The sequence below is a fragment of the Electrophorus electricus genome, chromosome 18 (genome assembly GCF_041902795.1).
Source record: "Electrophorus electricus isolate QZ-2024a chromosome 18, ASM4190279v1, whole genome shotgun sequence".
NCBI classification, from domain to species: Eukaryota; Metazoa; Chordata; class Actinopteri; order Gymnotiformes; family Gymnotidae; genus Electrophorus; species Electrophorus electricus.
The window spans coordinates 10,802,501-10,824,834 of NC_137514.1; the positions used below are offsets into that span (position 1 = coordinate 10,802,501).

The window sequence follows — 22,334 nt, forward strand, 5'->3', positions numbered from 1 at the left end:
AATCTCTCTCCAGCTATTTGTGTGCACCCCTGACTGAAACAGCTGCTGATATAAACGTTTTCCCCAGCTGAAGAATGCCTTTGCTTGCTGTCTTTCCGTAGAGGCCCTTTAAAGGCTGTGCCAATAGCACAGTGATGAGCTGAAAGGTCTCACTTGGCAGAAAAGGGTGATTGAAACTCTTCCCCAAAGCTGCAAACTTTTTTTTGACAGGTCATCCATGGAAACGAGCCCTATCCACCGATTCATGTGATTCCCGTCTTACCTTAAAGGGCCAGTCCAACGTTATGTCCAACCAACTAACATTAACCTTCAAACAAGGATAAAAAAAGAAGAATTAATTAGTGTCTGCTTCCTTCATGGAATGTGCTCCGTCACAACACTAGAACGTAGCAAAAAATATCTGCGATAAAAAAATAATTAAAAATTATTCAGACATACTTGCTCAAGATTCTGAAGTGATCTAACTATATTGCCCGTCTACCACACACACACACACACACACACACACACGCACGCACACGCACACACTGTAACTGCCTGTCATATAATACCATATATGTGCTATGTGGGCCCACCCTTAATGAACATGCTTTTCAGGCTGGTGGCACTGAATAGCTTGAGTTGCTGAAAACCTGATGCTGGTGTCTGCGAGAAACCGTCACCCACCGCTGCCCAAGTGGCTCTGCGCTTGTGTAGGGGTCTCGATGGCAACGGTTGGATTTTGTTTTCAGGATAATGGACCACGTTTCTCTTCACAGTCGCATCCTTCTCGTCCTCTGGCTAGTAATAATAGCGCAGCAGGCTTCGGACGCGACGTGGTTACAGCTACCCGGGACCAGTACGTGAAGGGCGGCGTACTGGACACCGTACTGGACACCCGTGCAGGCGTACTCTGAAAATAAACGATGTCTGTGTCGAAAACAATACAAAACGCCACAAACAAAAACAAAACTTTTAGCCTGCTTGGCCATTGCTAAATGTAGCTCTTTTCAAAGGTAGATATCTGAAAGCGAATAGTAGATATCTGAAACACTAAAATGTAGCTCTTACAGTACATTTGCAACGAAAACACATAAAAGACATTATTATGCCATTGTTAGGTTGAATAGGCTATCAAAATTGTAGCCCATTCAGCAATCTGAGTTTCATGTAGGCTTCATGGAGGGCTTGAACACAGCATTGAAATGTTATTGGTGAAGAAACCTATTTATTACCTGTGTGATTATACATCATACATTTAGATTAGTCTATAGCCTACACTTTATGAAAGGATGCAGCAGTTTACAACATTAATGGTTTTTCAGAGAAAGACCCACTTCAATTTTGCAGTATCTTTTTTGAACCTAACTTCTGTAATATCTTACATATTCCTTCACATTTTCCCTAGACTAATATGCTGATATGCCTAATGAAGGGCAGTTTAACATAAGAGCAGGGCTCGGAGTTCCTTTTTAAGAGAAGATCCTGTACTGTGTAGGGGTTTTTTTTTCTGTCTGGCAGCGTTGTTTTGAAATGACTGTAGTAACAAATTCAGTTCCTGTCTCACTCTGTCACCTCGGAAAAGACAATGGAGTAGTTTGGTTGGTATTGTGACTCTCCCTTTCACGTTTTGATTGTTGATTTGGTCAGGGTGGTAGGTGTGCGACTGTTATCCTATTTCCCTCTTTATATTTCTCTGCCTCGGCACTCAGTGTGTCAGTGACGATGTGGAAATTGCGCGAAAATAAGTCTGGGACCGAAAATGGGCGTCAAATGGAAGTTTTCCCCTCCGCGTGCCTCCTCCCTCCCCGTCCAATTACGCTTAAAACGCGGTGAAGAGCGAAAGCTCGCGCACCTGACAGATGTTGACCGCTTTAAACCCCGTGCGTTCCCGCAAGTTCAAGAGACTCTCTAATTCACTTTGCAGACGGGGATGAAACGGAGCGACGCCACTTACTCCGCGCGCTGTCTCGCGGGGAGCATTTGAAACACAGGACTGCGCGCGTGAGGGTTTTTTTTGTTTTTTTTTTTAGCAGCGAAGCTCCTCGGAATAGGAGCAAGTGTTTGAGCGTGCAGCACTCGCGTGCGACTGAAGCCGTGGTGCAGTTATACACTGCGTCTAGGAAAGTTCCCAAAGAAGTGAACTGATCACGGCACTACTAGTACGCTGACTTTAGGGCAGTGCCCTCGAGTTACGTCGCGTATAAATGATACCAATATAAGGGAGACATTTTCTCACACCAGCTGTAATTGTATTTGTATACAAATACTAATACTAATACTATTAATAATACGTATCTGTTGTCTTAGATTACATTATTATAGCCTATAGACTACAAAGTGTTTTAAAAAAATCTACAGTATAATTCATTTGGTATGAACTACACTATGCTACTGTATAATTCATTTGGTATGTCTTAATTTGGCATACTGATTTGTTTTCGATCATTTTAGTGATTCACAATGAGCAGCTTGCCAGGGAAGCTCATGATAGATAAAAAGGCTGATGTTTCAAAAATATAGACTTTCAAAGAAGGCTGACGTTTCAAAAAAATAGGCAATCATTGACTGCTTTTGGTCATGTGCATAAATAAAATAATTGCGTTACATTATATCCGTGATGCCCGTTCTACACGATTATTCGCAAATGAGAACACATTCATTTATGATTTAGTTACTAAATAATTATCAAATAATTTAATTACGCCCATTTTGTGGATACGATAGCATGTTAAGAGCATAGAACTGCTAGAACTGCTCACGTGGTTATATGAAGGAAATTCCTGTTCAGATACTGCTGAATATGAAGCCATCTTCCAGTAAATATATGCAGACAGAACTTATACAGCGGTAAACAACAAACAGAGACAAGACAATGCCCATATTGCTTCAGTGTAGTTTATTGCCGCGTTTTTTAAATTACCACTACTGCTCAGTTGGAATACTGTCTTGAATAATGCGAAGAGCATTGTTAAACCAATAGTGTAATTCGACAAATAACGCATAATTGCATAATGGATATGCCCATTCTTCTTCCAGTGATGAGTGTGATGATTAAGTTGTTAACTGTGTTCCACTGACGCGATATTTATTTTTCGCCCCAATTAACAATTAATTGAGATATTCTGAACAAGTCTGGTGTGAAATTTGAATGATGTGCCCGCGACTCCCTCACGCTTACGTTTCCCAGCTCGTGTCCCTGAGCCTTGGAATTAAGCCTTTTAAGGAGAAAAAACAAACAAACATATGGCTAAATGTTTTATGGTTACTGGATTATTACAGGCATATTACATCTTATCGCTGTTATAGCCCAGTTTGAGTTGCTATTATATATTTTTAACAGTAAAACTGGGAGATTCTGTAGCCTCGTTAAAAAGCAAAGCCCTTTGAACTCGTCATTTTAAGCCAGTGCGGTCAATTCTGAGGTGTATTCACGTGCTGCATTCATGCGTCTAAAGTGAGACTGCATTTCATAGTTTCTTTTGTTGACGTTTCAAAATATATTATTCTTGAATATTCGATATAATACATTTTATATAATAATTGAATAATAATAACAAAAACTAGAATAGGACCGACTTACATTTTGTTTCTTACAATTGTTTAATATCAACAGTCCCCTTTTACGAAAAAAAAATGCCTTTGGGGAAAACAGAACATGGCAAGGTAAACACTAAATCTATTTTTACATTTAGAATATATAAGCCGTCTGAGGGAATTTCTCTTAGTGCTCCAAGGGGGAGAAGGTAGTTTCACTCCAGTGGCAACATGATTCGAAGCTGGAAAAGGGAACCTTAAGTGTGTCCATTTTATCCAATTTGTCGTATTTGAAACTAGTATTATTCTATTGTTACTTCTTCAGCAGACCTGCATGTTCATTGGTTTATTCGGGGATCTTCAGTAGGCACTATTTTTATTACAGGACATAACACAAAACAGCGTTCATAAAATGTGTCACGTCTTAGGCCGTTGTATATTCAGAACATTACGAACCTTTGGTTATCTTGGGTAACACCGATAATTCTGTTTCTTCAGAATAAAATTTTTTTTAACGTCGTCCCCAAGCCACTTGTGGACAAAGAGGCTGGTCTGGCACGTGCGCTGGGCGTCAGTCACCTGTTTCTTAGCAACCGACACAACGGGGAAGCACCTGTGGCACCAATTTGCTGAAAAGAGTCTTTCACAGATTTTAAAGCAGCTCGAAACAAAAGCAGCGAGCTGCGAGAAATCGCAAAACTGTGCGGAGGGGCTGAGCGAAGATTTTATCAGACCCAGTGAAACGCCTCGAAATGGTCAATGAGCTATTTTCGCTGTTTTTCTTTTTTCATTTATTTGTTTTTGGCTAGTTTTGTTTACTTTTAGGCTACTTGGAGGTAGAATGTTTCATTTTGAGTGTTGCTATTTAGCATACGCAAGAACAAAATGTTTAAACATCTGTTTAAATGTGTCATTTAAAAAGTCACGGGCTACACTACCCATGAAGAACTATCATTTATATGCCTTTGTTGGCATGATCAGTTTTTACTTATAAATTAAACGATTTAAAGCAAAATAGTCTACCGACATTAAATATCAAATAAATAAATGCATGCCTGAACAGCCTAAAATATTATCAAGAGTTAATTGATTTGCTGCCCTAAGATATATTTTTAGAACTGTTAGAGTTCTCTATATTATTTTTGTATTAACTTCATTTATTTTGCCAAAAATATACGTCTGGCAGTGGTTTCGCCTGCCACTGTTTACCGCCTGAGTTAGAGAAACCCCATCCAAAGCCTGCCACGAGCTCGCTCCCATGCGCGTCACCTGACCGTGAGACATGCAAATCGTTGCTTCTCTGGAACGCCATTGGTTGGCTTCGTCTCATTTAGTCGCTGTCAAAGCGCATCATATGGCCGCTCTCCCATTAACTTTTCTACCGCGCCGCTGAAAGTAGCTCAAAGACGCTTTTCATCGCGCTGGATGTGAAAATCAGACGAAAAGAAAGTAAAGAAAAACAGGACAGGCGACTTACACTGTATCGGTTTGGATTGTATCACTGTTTTCTTGTTTCAGTTTTTGTTGGGAGTTTTTTTTACGCGTCGGTGCCAACGGTCAGGGACGCCGGTGTTGCTCGGAGTGAATGTTTCTTGTTTGCTGACTGAGAAAGTTAAAGCCAGGTGAATGTATAGCATGATGATGGAAACGGACTTGCACTCCCCGGGACCTCAAACGAACACAAACACGGGGCACACGGGACCAAATACGGGGAGCAAAGTGAACCAAGAACGCGTAAAGAGACCCATGAACGCGTTCATGGTGTGGTCTCGAGGTCAGCGACGGAAGATGGCACAGGAAAACCCCAAAATGCACAACTCTGAGATCAGCAAGCGGCTCGGCGCGGAGTGGAAAGTCATGTCCGAGGCGGAAAAGCGACCCTTCATCGACGAGGCGAAGCGCTTACGTGCCATGCATATGAAAGAGCACCCGGATTACAAGTACAGACCACGGAGAAAGACCAAGACGCTGCTGAAAAAGGACAAATATTCCTTGGCGGGCGGCCTGCTCGCTGGGTCGGGCAGTGGAGGCGGAGTGGGTTTGGGAATGAGCGCGCCCGGGGTCGGGCAGAGGTTGGAGAGCCCCGGAGGTCACGGTGGTAGCGCCACGGCGAGCTATGCACACATGAACGGCTGGGCGAACGGCGCCTATTCGGGGCAGGTAGCGGCCGCCGCGGCTGCCGCCGCGATGATGCAGGAGGCGCAGCTGGCGTACGGACAGCACCCGGGAAGCGGCGCGCATCACCACCACGGACACCACCACCACCACCACCCACACAATCCGCAGCCCATGCATCGCTACGACATGACCGCCCTCCAGTACAGCCCCATATCAAACTCGCAGAGCTACATGAGCGCCTCTCCGTCGGGCTACGGAGGGATATCTTACACGCAACACCAGAATTCCAGCGTGGCTGCCTCGGGAGGCATTGGTTCGTTGGGGTCTCTTGTGAAGTCCGAACCGAGTGTAAGCCCTCCGGTTACCACTCACTCTCGGGGGCCCTGTCCCGGGGACTTGCGAGAGATGATAAGCATGTACTTACCGACGGCCGAGACAGGGGACAGTTCCGTTCAAAGCAGACTTCACGCACTGCCACAGCACTATCAAAGTTCTACAACAGGCATTAACGGAACCGTTCCACTGACACATATTTAAAATAAACAATAAGAAAGGAAAAAGAAACATAAAATCAACCACGCAGAAACAAGTAACCAAATATTTACCTCTTTTTAGATCATAACTACCTTTTTTTTGTACAGAATGGTTCCTTGTAAATTTAAAGTCAACTATTATTTAAACCTTGAAAGTAAACAGACGTGACAGCGGGGCACAGTATAGGTAAGCTGTTTTTCCAGAGTTCAAAGAAAATTGCCTACATACAAATTAGCTTTAGGCCTGTGCGTTTGCTAAAGGGAAGAGATGCCAGCCTTTAAACAATCTACATTATCTTGTGACAGTTTTGAAGTAACTTTGATTGTTGTGAAATGCACATTTTAAACTGGGGACGAGTGGAGGCTTCAGCTTATAGGCCTAGTGAAAATGGCTACAATGTTTTAAAGGTTTATGTTATTGTCATCAGCCCACAATTCTTTGGTTTGTAAACACGTGACTAAGCCTGTGTGTTTGATCCATTCCCTTTTTGGTCGATGTATTTAATAATTGTGCATATATTATATAGAAACCGATAGGCTTAAAGAAATGTAAATAGTTTCTTTAATTCTTTTTTTTCAAGAAAGAAAGCAAACCTTTTTGCGTTGGTATGAAACGAATAAATTTCATAGCTGTTGCTCTTTGTATCATTTTTCAGTCGCATTTCTCCCTATCAGAGCCACGACTGCACTGTCCAGAGTAGACAGGGCTGCGGTCTTCTAGTTGTTGGGTTGATACTAGAGACGTCTCGTCGGAAAATACAACATGATTCAACACTTCCGACTCGTCACGGGCCTCAGACTGAGATTCTCGCACAAACAAAATTCGAGCCAAAACGCCCCGTGAGCTCCAGGCGAGTAAAATAGGAAACATTTACATTAAATGAAATGTAAATGTTTTTAAATAAAACAAGAAAAGAAAATAAATCGGACAGACTTTGAAAATCATACAAATCAATTTTGACTAAAAAGTTACATCATCATTATTATTATTATTATTATTATTATTATTATTATTATTATTATTATTATTATTATTATTATTATTATTATCTACAACAAGCAATGAAATACTGTAAGTATCACTTTGCTAAAGAAATAAGATTAAAATTAAGATTAAGAAAATACCAATACTTTTTTCTAATTTAGACTAAACTCCGAAACGGGCGGACCTCAATTAAATTACTCGAAACTTTATTATTTAAAAAATAAAAAATCTTGTATATTCTATATTCGCCTTTGCAATATACTGTTCATACAAAAACAGGTATAGCATGGCCAAAAGTTTTTTTAGTTGCTATACGTTGTTTTAAAGAAAACGTTACAAATCTCTTTTGTAGCTGTTTTGATTGTTATTGTTTTGTGTATTTTTTAAATGATGAACTATTTATTGTTGGATCTTTATTAAATTATTATTTGTATGCACAATTATCTTTAAACTGTAGTAAAACGATTAAGATGGTTATAAAATAACCTAGTATAAACATGCAACAAATCATTTGCATGAGTTTTACCACTAAGGTATAAATGGTTTACGAGCAATACGTTTGTCCCCATGTACCCAACAAAGTGCTGCCTATTTCAATGTCAGTATCATAGGAAGTAAACGTGCATCATATTATTTGATTGAGGTATATAAAAATGTGATGAGCTTAACGAATTTCATTCTGTACACAACTTTTGGGAATGTTAAACAATATTTCAGGCGAGACGTTCCAGGAGTAAGAACTTTTGTTAAAGGGAGAGAGATTTACCAGTTGGCGTTGTTACTGTTTGCTTGTTCGGAGGTTAGGGACGGGGTCGGTCAAAGATCAAGACCCTTCTAAATAAATAATATCCAATGAAAAACGAAGATCAACAAATCCAAAGAAAACGACATTATTCATCGTACAATGAACAACCCCCAGCTCTGCGAACGCGCGTGTTAAATCCTTTCCACTTCAGCTAAATCCGTCTGGGAACACAGGGCGCCATTCACGACTTTATTTACCTTAGAATAATAAAGTGCTACATGTCTTAATGGAATTATATCTCGTACCATTTATTTCCACAAAGCATACGGCTCCCATTCTCGTGCTTAGAATAATAGTCATTTTTGCGCCTGTTAGTTTATTGCCTTCAACTTTTAAAAAAATGACAAGTTGAATTTCTCAGTGAATCACCAGCGGGCCATCAAGGAAACGTCCGTAGGGTGTCAGTAGGATTAGGTTGAATGAGGAGAGCGGAGTGTTTTGTGTGGGAAAGAGAGGGATTAGTTGGCCCTGAGAGCTAACCCCGGGGTCAGCGACGAGTCGCAGTCTCTTTGCAATTACCTACCGGAACAGCGTAAGGCTTTGAGATTTCCTGCAACAAGTAGCTAGCGCTCCTGGGCCCTCGGGAGGACAGGTCTGTTGGGAGCCCTGCCGTTATTTTGTTGATGACCGTGTGAATTTCTTTTTTTCCAATCACATCGTTTGAGAATCCAGTAGTCTGTTCTCTTCGAAACTTTTACGTGTTGTACGGTAATAGAAGCGAATGTGGTTCGACACTCGACGTTGAACAAAATGGTAATACAAATCTGTTAATACGAGACAGTCGTCCTCCAGTACTTTATACATGGATATTTGTGAATAATTAACGCCACAAATCTATTTTAACGGGAATAACATGTACATTCACTATATATCGGAGCCCCTTAAATGCTATTCCACTCCAAAGTAAGATTTTAAAAATTTGACTTCTCTACCTTTGCTAACTTCGGTCACTGAACCACATGATATGACAAACAGGCCTAAGGATTTGCAAGTAAAAACAAAATGAGCTGAGCTAACGTGGGCAGAGTTCCAGCTGCCAGACGCGTTTTCTGGTAAAGTTCAGTAGTTAGCTTTCTTACAGAGCGGAAAGGACGGGAAACGGAGCGAAACTTCTAACCAATAAATCCAAAACTCGGAGTCTGCTCTTGCGGGCTCGAAAAACCGCTTTACTACTAAGAGACCGTCATAACTGGCCCATTTTTTTTCCGTTTGTAAACCCCAGATCCCTTGCACTCGCTGTCCTAAATGTCCCTAATTAGCATCCGCGTTTATCACTTCCCTGCATATTTTCTCGTCTCTCCCCCCCCCCCCCAAAAAAAGGGGGGGAAGCAAGCGCTCCTGACGCCATTGGTTGCCTTTCTGCCACGGAAGATTACGGAGACAGATTGGAAAGGACGCATGTGCGGCGGGAGATTAGCGGGGAGTAGAAATAGCAACTGGGCCAATAAATTCCTAGCGCGGGCCTTATCGTGCAATTACACGTTGACATGTTTAACAATCTTGCAGCCTCTCGCCTAATCCAGAACCTCGCGGAGAGGAGCGAGACGTTTTTGTACCGTTTCGGAGACTGCGACCGCGATGCTCCCCTAAATCGTGTCAGCATCTTGTTGAATGTCAGATGGGTGCAGGGGGGAGGAGGTGTCACGAAATTTCGTACGTTTATTTGTTTTTCATCCTACATCACATTTACGTCAAAACCTTTTTACCCTTCACATCCCGGGCCTTTTTTTTTTAACCAAATATGTCTTAAAGAGACTTATGTTTGAAATGTCCACCAACGTTTGTATTCGTCCAGTACTTGGATTCTTTATCAAACTATAGTACAGTTTATATGTACATTGCAAACGCACACCTTTGAGAGATCCACTGGCAGTAGGAGTGTTTGGGAATATAGGCTCTCTCTCTCTCTCTCTCTCTCTCTCTCTCTCTCTCTCTCTCTCTCTCTCTCTCTCTCACACACACACACACACACACACACACAAACCCTGTATCTAGTATCCGCCTCTGCAGAGGCCATGCTGGGCAGTCGTGATTGTGAGAGACTGCTGGAATTTGGCAAAGCTGAGGGATGGAACGGCGCCTCACTTTGACAGTTATTCAGCAGGCCCGCGTGCCGCACCGCGCGGTTGGGAACTTTCACTCATCCATGCACTCATTGGCACTTACAAAGCTGATTACAAACACGAGCAAATTCCCAAAGACAACGAGAAGCGACGCAGGTGCGCGGGACAAAAGGCGACTCCCGGTTTGCAAGTACAGCAAATATCGGTTAACGTCCGAGGACTGTAGAAACGCAGAGCCTGTCGGAGTGGACATCTTAAGCGCACGTCTCTACCCGCTGCTCACAAGCCGATTTTAAAAGCGCAGTTATTGACAGTATTTGCAGGATACTCCATAATTTATTTCAGTGTCCAAAAAATGAATTATGGGCTAATTAGGCACAGATAAACTGCAGTAAAGCCCAATATAAGCTTAGAAATATTTTTTTAATTGCCAAATCATATTCAGCATCTTTATCGTCGTTGTTATTTTCGACATGGTTCCAGATACTATAAGTTTAATTATTTAATTGCTGCCTGATTTAAATTGAATTTGAGACAAATTTAAGACTACAGCTATCTGATTAGATATTGTTTGTGGTTACATTTTATATTAAATAATTATAGTTCAATTTGGACTGCTGTTATTGTCTGTTTATTTTTGAATTTCTGTTTAAACTGGGTATAGGGAGTATCACGGTGACCTCGGTTTTTATTATCATCTAATATAGACTATTGCTTCCTCCGTTTCACTGTAGGCCTGTGTGTGAGTATCTGACAAATGAAAAGAAGCATTTCCTTTCTCTTGTTGCCTGTTACCCACGAGCAGTAATTTGCATCGACAATGGTTCGCCTGCGTCTTTAAATTTCGGATTTGATTCGAGCTCAGTAACGTTTTAACTTCGGAACCTACTGGCGCAGGCGTGCGGCTGTCACTCTTCAAACGCCCTGGCCGTTCAGATCTATAGGAGTGCTAGATCACGTTCTCACCGGAATCTATGGCAGCGGTGGCATTTCAGTCTCTTCTTCACGTTGCCATGCTCGCGCTCCGAAAGGAGATCTGTCACCTGAGGGCTGTCACCCCGCCGTCTTATGCTGATTAGCGGACAAAGGAAGTCTCCCGGACAGGCTATAGTAGTCAATCAACCAGAACGGACTATGCAAATGGGCTTTTGGAAAGCGAGCGGTTGAAGAACAGTGACCGCGATTGTTCGCTGGATTTCACAGCCCTCCTGCGCAGCTGCACCCCTGTAGTTGCCCGGGACAGTTCATTTTACATTCGCCGAATGAAGCCTAATCTAACAGTCCGCCCACCCGATCTCATTTTCATTCAAGTCATTAGACGTTTTTGAGGAACGTATATTCTCTCCAGGGAAGTTCTCCTTAAAAAGTTTGCAGTGATAAGTGACTTGCTAGAAAGTGCTATCCTCAAATAAATGTTCGAAATTTAGAAAGATTGGTTTTGTTGTTGTTGTTGTTGTTGTTGTTGTTTATTCGTTTTTTTAAGGCGGATGTTTGGGAGACTACACAGGTCGGCAAATGGAGCTGTCCAGGTGCTGAAATCAAAGTGTGTCCAAGGTCAATTCGGATTACATGATTATTTACTACATAAAATAAATGTTTCCCATTTAATTAAACTCAAGGTAAACGTATGTGCAGGTTACTTGTATATTGGAGAGAATGTGCATTTGCAGTCATCTACAAGAAACACGCTACTGTAACATATTTTGAGCAGAAAATCACTGCAGATCTAACAGGTGATGAATAGAAAAATATCTCTGAACTGAATAAAATACTCTCTCTCTCTCTCTCTCTCTCTCTCTCTCTCTCTCTCTCCAATTTACCAATGGTCAAACCGCACTTTTATCCACCTGTCCGTCTTGCACAATTGCCATTAAGGTTGCAAATTAGCCTACATTACTAATTCCACTGTGTAAGGCAGTGACAATTCCCACGTGGGCAGCAGTGGATATGAGTGTATATTGAAGCAGGCAGAGCAGTCCGTTACCCTACAAAACAGATAATCATTTAGTAATACCCCGATCCTGCCTTTAAAGGGAAACGTCACATTCACTAAGAAATGAGTGGAACCTATTTCACACCAGTACGCTCGAGATCAGTTGTGTAATGGTAGCTGGACCCTGGAATCTTCGATTCTCAGTTAGCAAAGTTGGCATTTTGGGCCCGAGGTAATCCTGCAGAAGACACTAACTTAAACATGTGATAGCTAAGCGTCCGTCTGAGTTGAGGCGGGAGGCACTTGCAGAAGTAAACAAATGCATTGACGCGAGAGGCAAAAGTCTGTCGTGAAACTGACAAGCACATCATGGCACAGACAAGTTTATGCTCCCAAACACGTATGAGATGCACACGTTGAATTAGATATGACAAGATCTGATGGCATGGCTAGTGACAAACTCTGCAGTTATATAGGCTAGCCTTAACTCTGTGTATGTGTGTGTGTGTGTGCCTGTGTGTGTGTGTGTGTGTATGTCTGTCTCCAAATCCTCTCTAATGTTTGGGAGCTCATACGTATTTAGCAGTATGCAAATCCTAGACAGGGATTTGCTTAACCAGGGAACCATGCTTGTTAGCGATATCCTGGCTCAAGATTCACAAGCACACACAAGCATGCATGCACACAGACAGACAGACTCTCTCTCTCTCTCTCTCTCTCTCTCTCTCTCTCCCTTTCCCTCTCTCTCTCTCTCTCGCTCTCTCTTTCTCGCTCCCCCACCACTCTGATCCACTTTTACACCGATTATTACACCGTCCACAAAGAAGAAATGCTAAAGTGGTTTAGAGGAAGCACAGATATGGGATTAAAAACAGTGCAGGAAACGGTCTAAAGGTATTCGGTACTTCCTATTATAGCTCCATAATCTGACTCTGCAGACACGGGTTCAAATTAGAGCCAGACACATTTTTATAAAATTCATTTTACTTTCAGTTTCTTGTTGAAGGATAAGATCCAGTTCCTTCTTAAGTTATTGAGTTGACAATGGGAAGTACATCATGAAAGCAACTGGTAAAATTGGTAAAATTATCAGCAACATTTTGAACAAATAAAATTAAGAACAATTAGGTTTTGAAGTCTACACATGGACAATAGTTCCTAAACTCAAAAACACTGATGCCAATGTGAAGTCAGTTCACTTTACATATTGGGAATACTGATACCATTGATATTATTATAATACTAAAATGCTACTATATATAGTACAAATTACTTGGAAATACTATTGATGAATAGTATAAGTACCAAGCACAAAAAGAAAGGCAGACCTTAACTTTTTGATATTTCAGTTGTCTTGCAGCTTTTCATCTGCAGTCTTGAAATATATACTGTCAGGTGTCTGTGTCTGGTCTTCTGTGCCTTTAGTCATAACCAGACCACAGGCTGCTGTACATCTATCGATGTCAAGGTTTGTAGTCATCTTATAATTTTCCCTTTACAAGCGTAAGACGTTCCAGTGCAATCTCATTAAATGCTTTGTATCTCCCCTTGCTCAATATTATGTCACAAATAACATTGATATAATGACATAAATTAAGCTGGTTAACCCCCGAAACAAAACAGCCAGTTGGCAATTTTTAAAACAAAGTCTGGTTCATAAATTTGAAAATTATATCCCAGGAAGATACATCGTGAAATGTAAACAAACAAACAAGAACTTTCATCCGCAGCAGTTGAGTCCAGCCAAATGGATTTGAGCATGATGAGACCCTTTTTTCTTTTTTTGAGTGTTGCTAAAGTGCTTTAAAGTGAGATAGTTGGACAATGAGCAATTATGTTTTTTCCTCCCTACTGCAGGAGGAGATGAGGAGAGGAGGAGTGGAGGAGAGGTGAGGAGAGGAGAGGAGAGGAGAGGTGAGGAGAGGAGAGGAGAGGAGAGGAGAGGAGAGGAGAGGAGAGGAGAGGTGAGGAGAGGAGAGGAGAGGAGAGGAGTGGAGAGGAGAGGAGTGGAGAGGAGAGAGGAGGGGAGAGGAGAGGAGTGGAGAGGAGAGAGGAGGGGAGAGGAGAGGAGAGGAGAGGAGAGGAGAGGAGTGGAGAGGAGAGGTGAGGAGAGGAGAGGAGAGGAGAGGAGAGAGGAGGGGAGAGGAGAGGAGTGGAGAGGAGAGAGGAGGGGAGAGGAGAGGAGAGGAGAGGAGAGGAGTGGAGAGGAGAGGTGAGGAGAGGAAAGAAGAGGAGAGGAGTGGAGAGGAGAGGAGAGGAGAGGCGAGGCGAGGTGAGCAGAGGAGAGGAGAGGAGAGAGGAGGGGAGAGGAGAGGAGTGGAGAGGAGAGAGGAGGGGAGTGAGAGGAGAGGAGAGGAGAGAGGAGGGGAGAGGAGAGGAGAGGAGAGGAGAGGAGAGGAGAGGAGAGGAGTGGAGAGGAGAGGAGAGGAGAGGAGAGGAGTGGAGAGGAGAGAGGAGGGGAGAGGAGAGGAGTGGAGAGGAGAGAGGAGGGGAGAGGAGAGGAGAGGAGAGAGGAGCGGAGAGGAGAGGAGAGGAGTGGAGAGGAGAGGTGAGGAGAGGAGAGGAGAGGAGAGGAGAGGAGTGGAGAGGAGTGGAGAGGAGAGAGGAGGGGAGAGGAGAGGAGAGGAGAGGAGAGAGGAGCGGAGAGGAGAGGAGTGGAGAGGAGAGAGGAGGGGAGAGGAGAGGAGAGGAGAGGAGAGGGGAGGACAGGAAAGGAGAGGAGAGGAGTGGAGAGGAGAGAGGAGGGGAGAGGAGAGGAGAGGAGAGGAGAGAGGAGCGGAGAGGAGAGGAGAGAGGAGGGGAGAGGAGAGGAGAGGAGAGGGGAGGACAGGAAAGGAGAGGAGAGGAGTGGAGAGGAGAGGAGAGGAGAGGCGAGGCGAGGTGAGCAGAGGAGAGGAGAGGAGAGAGGAGGGGAGAGGAGAGGCAAGGAGAGGTGAGGAGAGGAGAGGAGTGGAGAGGAGAGGTTAGAGCAGGCTGCATAAACATGACTGGAGCAAGACTGCTAAGCAGATGTAAACTGTAATTATCTCTGGGGAAGGGAGCTTTGTCTCCATCAGCACTGACTGTGAAGTAACTGTCACTGTGGCACCACATTCACTTACCTGATGTGCCACACACACAAACACACACTCACACCCACACCCAGTCCACCCTGTCTAGCTGCCTATGTTTAATCTAGTCTTTAGCCCCCCCCAACATAGTGTATGAGCAATGTGAATGAGACACCTCCATTGTTGGCATCTATAAATAAGCAGCTCTTAGGTTTCTGTCTCCACAGGGTTGCCACTGTGGTACCAGGCTAATAAGAGTCCCATGGTGAGCCACACAACCAAACGAACGCTGTACTGTTCCTCTGCACAGAGCACAGTCATTACTGCAACTAATGGCAGCATCTTTGATATCGTGAGCACGGGTCACGGTTTGCCATCACTCCGGGGTCACGTCTGATGCCCCCAGACCCTTTGAACCATCCACCCCACACACACGTACAAACTCGTGGTGTCTTGTTTCAGATGAGACAAACACAATGAATTTGACAGACGGCCAGACTCGGCTGGTTAGGGCCCTGGTTCCTGTTACCACAGCTACGTCGCACTTTGTACGGTCCAAAGACGTAGCAGGTCGTGAAACCTGAGCAGGGGCAGTGTAGCTTTCTGTCCGGACGCTTTGTTCCAAACCCAGCCTTGATTACCCATACCTCAGGTAACTCTCACGTATCTCTTAGCGGCCACGTCGTTCTCTCTGAAAATTAAACATCCAATCAATGGGACTCTTGGCCGATACCGAGTTAAAGGCATTTTGGCCATGATAACAGGGTACATGAAAGCTAGTAGAAACCAGCTAGTATGACCACTAACATTATGTATATAATGTTACTTGGTGTCCACCTGTTAAAGTCATGTTAATGTCAATTAAAAGCAACATTAGTGTGTTCGCCTGAGTATTCCTTCAAGTCCGGGACATGTTTTGGTGCTGTTTAGCTTATTCGAGCATTTTTACTCATATGAGAACACTGTGGATCCACGAGTTTGTTCCAGTGAATGCCTAACTAATCCCTAACAGTGACTCCCTCTGAGTCAGGGTCATCAGGTTTTGATAAGAAACAATGAATTAAATACAGCACAGTCAGCAGGTCAGTACCAGTCCCAACCTTGCTGCACCTAAACAAAACTTGACTAGTAATGCCCCTGACCTGACTTTTTTGTCCAGGCCTCAAAGGTAAGAGCCCTTTAAAGCCATTCTATCTGCCTACCAACTATATTCATACTCTGGATAACGTTAACGGATTTTTAAAAATCGTATCTCTGCGTTACACTTGACAACGTGGCCAGGCACACTATCACGTTAACATCGTAATCTATTTAGGCCTGTTGGCTTTCCCTGCGCGCTTCAGATTACTGCAACAGGGTGTCGCCACCTTGTCCGGTGAGGCGGCAGCCCCGTAGTTTGCGTATGGGAAGAACCGCCGCTGATTAAACACTTCTATCTCTTTAAACCACAGTAGTTTCTCTAGAAGCACAGTCTTGCTTATAGGCTCGGTGCTAAGTGAGCGAGCGTGCGTGTCTGCGCGAGGGAGAGGGGCAGAGCCCACTTGCAGCCCGCGGGCACAGCGGCGCGCGGGTATTCGCGAGCCGTACGCCTCTATTGGGCTGCAGCAGTCCTGCCGGGCCACCCGCCTCCTCGCTTTGCCTGCGGCGCGAGCGGAGCGACAATGGTCTCCCGCGGCACTGCTCCGGCCGCCTCCACACTTTCAGACAGCGCCGGGTCTCGGTGCCGCGGCGGCGCTTTATTCCGGGCCCTTCGGCGGCAGGGAGGGGACCAAGCCCCCTCCCGCCCAAACAGGCCACTAAGTGACGAGAGAGCGAGTGAGTGACATTTCCAAAAAAAAGTTGTGACCTTTGTTTTTGCATCGACCGAGTCGCGGTGTGAGGCGAGCGCGCGCGGGCTCGTGCACTTTAACGTTTTCTTTCTGACAGTCTTTTTTTTTTTTTTTTTTTTTTTTTTTTTTTTTGGTAAACATTTGTTTTCATGTAAACAGGCGTTTGGTTCTGTATTCTTCAAAAACCTTATAACCTAGATGAGTAAGCCTACTCTGACAAGTCTGTAGCCTACTTCTAAAAAAAAAAATAGGTTAATAATGACGGCATTACATAAAAAGGAATAAATTATGCTAAATCTATTAAAAGGGCGGCAGAAATTAGCTTCGGCTCCCAACTCTCGCTTTGACGGGCGTTTTTGTTCTAACGTTTTCCCTCGCGGCAGTGAGTGAAGCCTACGTCCAAACCCCGAAAGCCTGAATAGCAGCGCTCGCGGACTCACCGCACCTCCTCACTGCGTGCGACCCGGCTCCGTGCAGTTGCGACCACATTAGTCTGCAGATCTCAAGCCTGGATAATAACATCCTGACTGCCCACGGTAGCAGTGGAAATCAACCCCGCGGCCGTTGCGCTGGCTGCCTGGTCGCACCGCGACCTCGCACCTGCCGAGTTCGGACCAGCGCTAATTGGGCATCTAATTGAAGGCGGCCTGATAGTATGCAGTGTTCTCAAGCAATCAAAATGCACTTAATCTCCTTTGGGAGAATTTGGAAACGGTGGTCGGTTATTACGAGACTATTTTAGGACCCCGTGCAACTCTAGTAAGTCTACTTTTAGGGATTTGATTTTCGAATGATGATGATTTCTGTATTATGAAGTGATCTGCAGCTGAAAACAAATGTATTCACCGCAGAATATAAACACAAAAATACAGTTAACTATCATGTCCTATATCGGTGTAGTGCTATGTGCACAAAGCAGCTGTAGGCCTGCTCTTAAGTTAGCTTTTTTTCTTATTAACTGGAACTCTTTTTTTTTTTTTTCCATTTTTCATTCACTTTTTGCTTTTCTGAACACACACACACACACACACACACACACACACACACACACACACACACACACACTGGCAGTTTCTGCTCTAGCTCATGTTGTGCCTGACAAGATTAGAGGAGGTGTATTTGCTGGACCACGTTGAGACGAGGTTAATGAACGGAGCTTAGTGATTCTGGACCCCCCTTCACCCCACCACACCCCCACTTTCCTCCTCATCCTGCTCGCCTTTCCCCCTCCCATCCTGCTGCTTGGCTACTCTCCATTTTGAGGGATTCTGGAAGTTTGGCTGGCAGTGAAACGATTTCACAGGGCCCACTGCACAGGGGAAGCTGTGTTTGCCTTTGTGTGAGACTCAGTCACCTCTGCCACTCTGTATCACCCACCACTGCACACAAACACCCTCCCCTCTCGGTGACCGGGGAGACGGAGAGAGAGAGAGAGAGAGAGAGAGAGAGAGACAGAGAGACAGAGAAAGAAAGTGCGAGAAAAGAGTGAGAAAAGAGCGAGATACGAAGGAGAGAAGATAAAAAAGGAGAGAGGGAGATAGAAAGAAGGATAGAGAGAGAGAGAGAGAGAGAGAGAGAGACTGTTCTGGCCTGTGCATGACGTGGCACATCGTGGGCTGGCTCAGCGTCTGCTCTGAGTGCGTGCGTGCTGTTGGCAGGACAGCGTGGAGGCAACCAGCGGCTGATTGCTACGGTATTTCATCAATTAATGCAGGCTGGCAGATGCAATGGAGAGCTGAAGTTTCTGAAGGCACAAGGGAAGATTGGGTTCATGAAAACATGGAAGAAATATGTTACATAGCATTCATGGTGTTCGGAAATACGTTTCCAGCTTTCTTTAATGTTTTATTATTTTGAATGAATTACAAGATCATGAATGTTTTTCTTCTTGGACAAGTCAGGCCCTACCATTTAGTCTCATGCTACTAAAACAGCCTAATAATGGAAGTCCTAATTTATTCAGAACTTATTTAGAACTGCCCCTTTCTGTGGTTTTCCAAGGACAGTGGTCAGGAGCCAAGGCATCAGTGTCGATAAACGTAAGTAAAGTTGAATCAGTGTAAAGGAGTAAGTAAAGTAAAAGTAAAGCAAGTAAAGTTGAATCAGTGTAAATCAGTGTATAGTGTCTCTCTCTCTCTCTCTCTCTCTCTCTCTCTCTCTGTCTCTCGCTTTATTTTCCTCTCTCCTTTTACTGACGCCACCATTCCTGTCTTTTCTCTTTCCAACCAGTGGGGATCTTGGAAGCAGTCATGAAAAGCTGTGATAGTATAAGTGAGACAAAGACTGAGTTATCTTTCACACTAAAGCAGCGTGTTCTTTTCACAAGCAGGTTGCTTTTCTGTGACATTTAGATGTGAGTTAAAGTTATTACCACACGCAACGAACAGACATACGCACGCACACACACACACACACACCCACACACACACACCCACACACACACACACACACACACTCACTCACACACACACACTCACACTCACACACACACACACACACACACTCACACACACACTCACACTCACACTCACACACTCACACACACACACACACACACACACACACACACACACACACGCCCCCTATACCCACTGTCCATTTGAACCTTCCGCGTTCCACTATCCCTAAAAGGAGAAAAGGCGGGAGAGGTGAACAAGTGAGTGTTATTATCACACTCTCCCCCCTACTGACACATCAGCAATCAGTGGACTGAATGGCCCCGTCCTTTCGGCCCGAGCCCCATTTTCCCACCTCTTAACCCGAGCCTGGCTTTTAGTGCGTCAGGTGGAGTGCGTAGGGAGCGAGGCCGTAATGGAGTGCACTCAGCAGGGGAGCGGGAGGCTGTTGGGATGGAGCCACAGCTGAGGTGTATGGAGAGGGACGAAGGAAGGGAGGAGTCTGTGTTAGAAGAGAGGACCAGGATGTAGTGTAGAAGGGGGGGGTCATCTCCTTATGTATAATGTAGTCTGGCCTGCACTAGAATTAATAGGTCTGACTATTATATGCATCCAATTCTTTTATCTTTTGGGGAATGTCTCTTTCTTTATCCGCCATATTTTGTTGGAAACCTTTTGCTTGTGTTTATGGGGGGAAACTGGGTTGCGAGCAACTGTATCTTCATTTTGCAAATGTACTTCTTTGACGTAAGCTTCATTTCTGCATAAAGCTCGATTGTTGAAAAGCGTTATTGCTCAGCACATACTGAGCCCCATGCAGACTGCAACTGGAGCCCCAGCTGACTGCGTACAGATCCTCACAAGACTCGAAGGAAAACACATCTGCACTTGAGAGACTTCTGCCGTCTTAAGCATGACCCTGCAAACTGGCACGTTCCCAGTAAGTCCACGTTCTTTTGACATTCCTGCATTATAAGGACTGATACTGTAAGATACTGTAATGCAAATGGTGCTTATTTTTGCCTCCTTTAAGACCAGCTCTTCTAGGGCTTCAAAGCTGAATTTTTGCTCGTCCTGATGCTGAGTCTTCCAAGTCTTCCCTCCTTTCAAGCTCTTCACTGTGATTAATGTATCTCGTCTTTAACCCAAGAGGGAACTCCTCGTGCGTCAGGTAAATGTGCTCTGTGACTATTGCAGAATGATAAAAAGACCTGAAAGGGTTTATTAAAACTCTTAACCATGTGATGTCTCATGATACTAATGATTTCAGATTTTTTTTAAAAAATGGTAATGACTTCCAGTTTGGAATGTAGTAATACTCCCCTCCCCATTTTGGCTCACGAACTAAGGAGGTGCCCAGACCGATCCTTGTGGAGCTGAATACCATAGTTTTGCTGTTATATCTCAGGTCTGAGCAAGCCTGAGCGCCCTGCCCATCTCTTATTTCATCAAGCGAATTTGGTGGCAGAACAAAATACATATATTGGGTGTAAGTCCATTTTCGATTGTACTGTACAAACTTGGCCTGAAGTGAGCGTGTGCCAGGTTCCCCAGCTGAGTCACTGAGGAACTGTCTGATGTGCAGTGTAGGTCTTGTCTCACACCTGATTTGTGCAAATATATATCGATATTAACCTATTATTGAGCTAATGAAGCGAAAAAACTGTTTGTCATACCAAACAGACCCCATATCAGGCCAAACAGATCCCTTAGCATAGCAAACACAGGCTCCATAGCATACCAAAGACATCTTTGCAACTAGTATCATGAAGAGCTGTTATCATCAACTTGCATTTCAACAAAGATTCTTGACTCCTTTCAACTTCATGAGGGAATTTGTAGCACCCGAAAGGCTAAAATAAAGCCTGCAGTCCATCATAGAGACCCTCATGCAGCAAAACAGCATGGCACATAATCCATACAAAAAACAAAGTGTGTGGCTTTATCAGAGCTTACTCAGACAAGCCACCACCATACTGTCTACTCCGACGAGACCTCTTCATGTATTGTCAGTGGAATGACCAGCTCAAATGACATTCAAAAGTGTGCTCAAAATATCACTCAAGTAGGGAATCTCGCTTGTGAATAATTCTTCTGCAGAAAGGCAGAACTGAGGGTAGGCTTTTTAAAATTAATTTTATAAAGCATGGCTACTTCACCTATGTTTAAAATGGCTTGACTGGGCTTACTTGGCTTGAACAAGGAATGTGTGGGTCTGTGTACCTTTCCATTAGAAATGGAAAACAGAATAAAATGCAGAATTATTAAACTACTCGCTCCTTACCTGACATCAGTTGCCTACGGTGAACTTATTATGTTACCATGGAAGGTGTACTGAGAAGGTGTTCTCATTTACAAGGCTGTCACGGGCACAGGCCGTCGGAGTGGCAACGGTTATTAGCCTGGATTGACAGTGTAATAGGCCTTGTTAAAGCACACAACATCAGGGTTGAGTGAATAGGTAACTTATAAAGACACCATTTCCCATGATACCCTGCAAGCATATGACCCTTAGTGCTCCAGCCCCTTAGTCACTAGGCCTAACCCTTGATCGGCCTCCTGGCCTTATCGTTCTAATTAATATACACAAGTAAATACATGTAAATCAGTTTTAAAACAAGGTCTATCATTCTCCGTTTCATAAACTGTGATATTTATAACACAGTGTAGCTGGGGTGCCAAACACTATTCTAAATAATGAATAGGCCAGACATTAATAAAACTTAATGTGGTGTCATGTGATATGACTGTAATACTAAACAGTAATTACTCTAGACTGTATTAGGATGTGTGTTTGTGAGCGCACCTAGTCTTACCTGTCCAACACCTAGAGTCTGGGATGATAGCCAAGCCTCGTCAGTCGTCTGTAAGCCAATCCTATACGCACAACGGAAGGTCTGAGGATCAAGTTGTGGACGATTGGTCCACCACATGCCCATCTAGCACCAGTCAACGCCTCCAGAACCGGACTTCAGACATCTCGTATTCCAGTCCTGAGTGGTCAGATGAAACCAGGCAGGAGCTACAGACAGGGAGCAGAATCTCTGAAAACTGTTTCGTTCACTGCGATGCGCTTCATAGGAAAATGTAGAAGCCTGTGTTGGGT

At 44.0% G+C, this 22,334-nt stretch overlaps 1 protein-coding gene and 2 long non-coding RNA genes across 3 annotated transcripts; 2 read left to right on the forward strand and 1 right to left on the reverse strand.

Moving 5' to 3' along the window:
• Positions 1–57: 57 nt before the first annotated feature.
• Positions 58–11,384, reverse strand: LOC145652134 (uncharacterized). Its single transcript, XR_014118348.1, has 3 exons — positions 10,987–11,384; positions 667–892; positions 58–307 (listed from the first exon to the last, which is right to left on the reverse strand). It is a non-coding gene; the product is annotated as an uncharacterized LOC145652134 (long non-coding RNA).
• sox1b (SRY-box transcription factor 1b) lies at positions 3,405–7,109 on the forward strand. The gene has a single exon (XM_027010165.3). The coding sequence runs from the start codon at positions 5,143–5,145 to the stop codon at positions 6,169–6,171; it is 1,029 nt and encodes a 342-aa protein (XP_026865966.2). The 5' UTR covers positions 3,405–5,142; the 3' UTR covers positions 6,172–7,109.
• A 6,931-nt stretch (positions 11,385–18,315) lies between the features above and the next one.
• Positions 18,316–20,453, forward strand: LOC145652090 (uncharacterized). The gene is made up of 3 exons (XR_014118309.1): positions 18,316–19,185; positions 19,999–20,168; positions 20,262–20,453. It is a non-coding gene; the product is annotated as an uncharacterized LOC145652090 (long non-coding RNA).
• Positions 20,454–22,334: the final 1,881 nt, after the last annotated feature.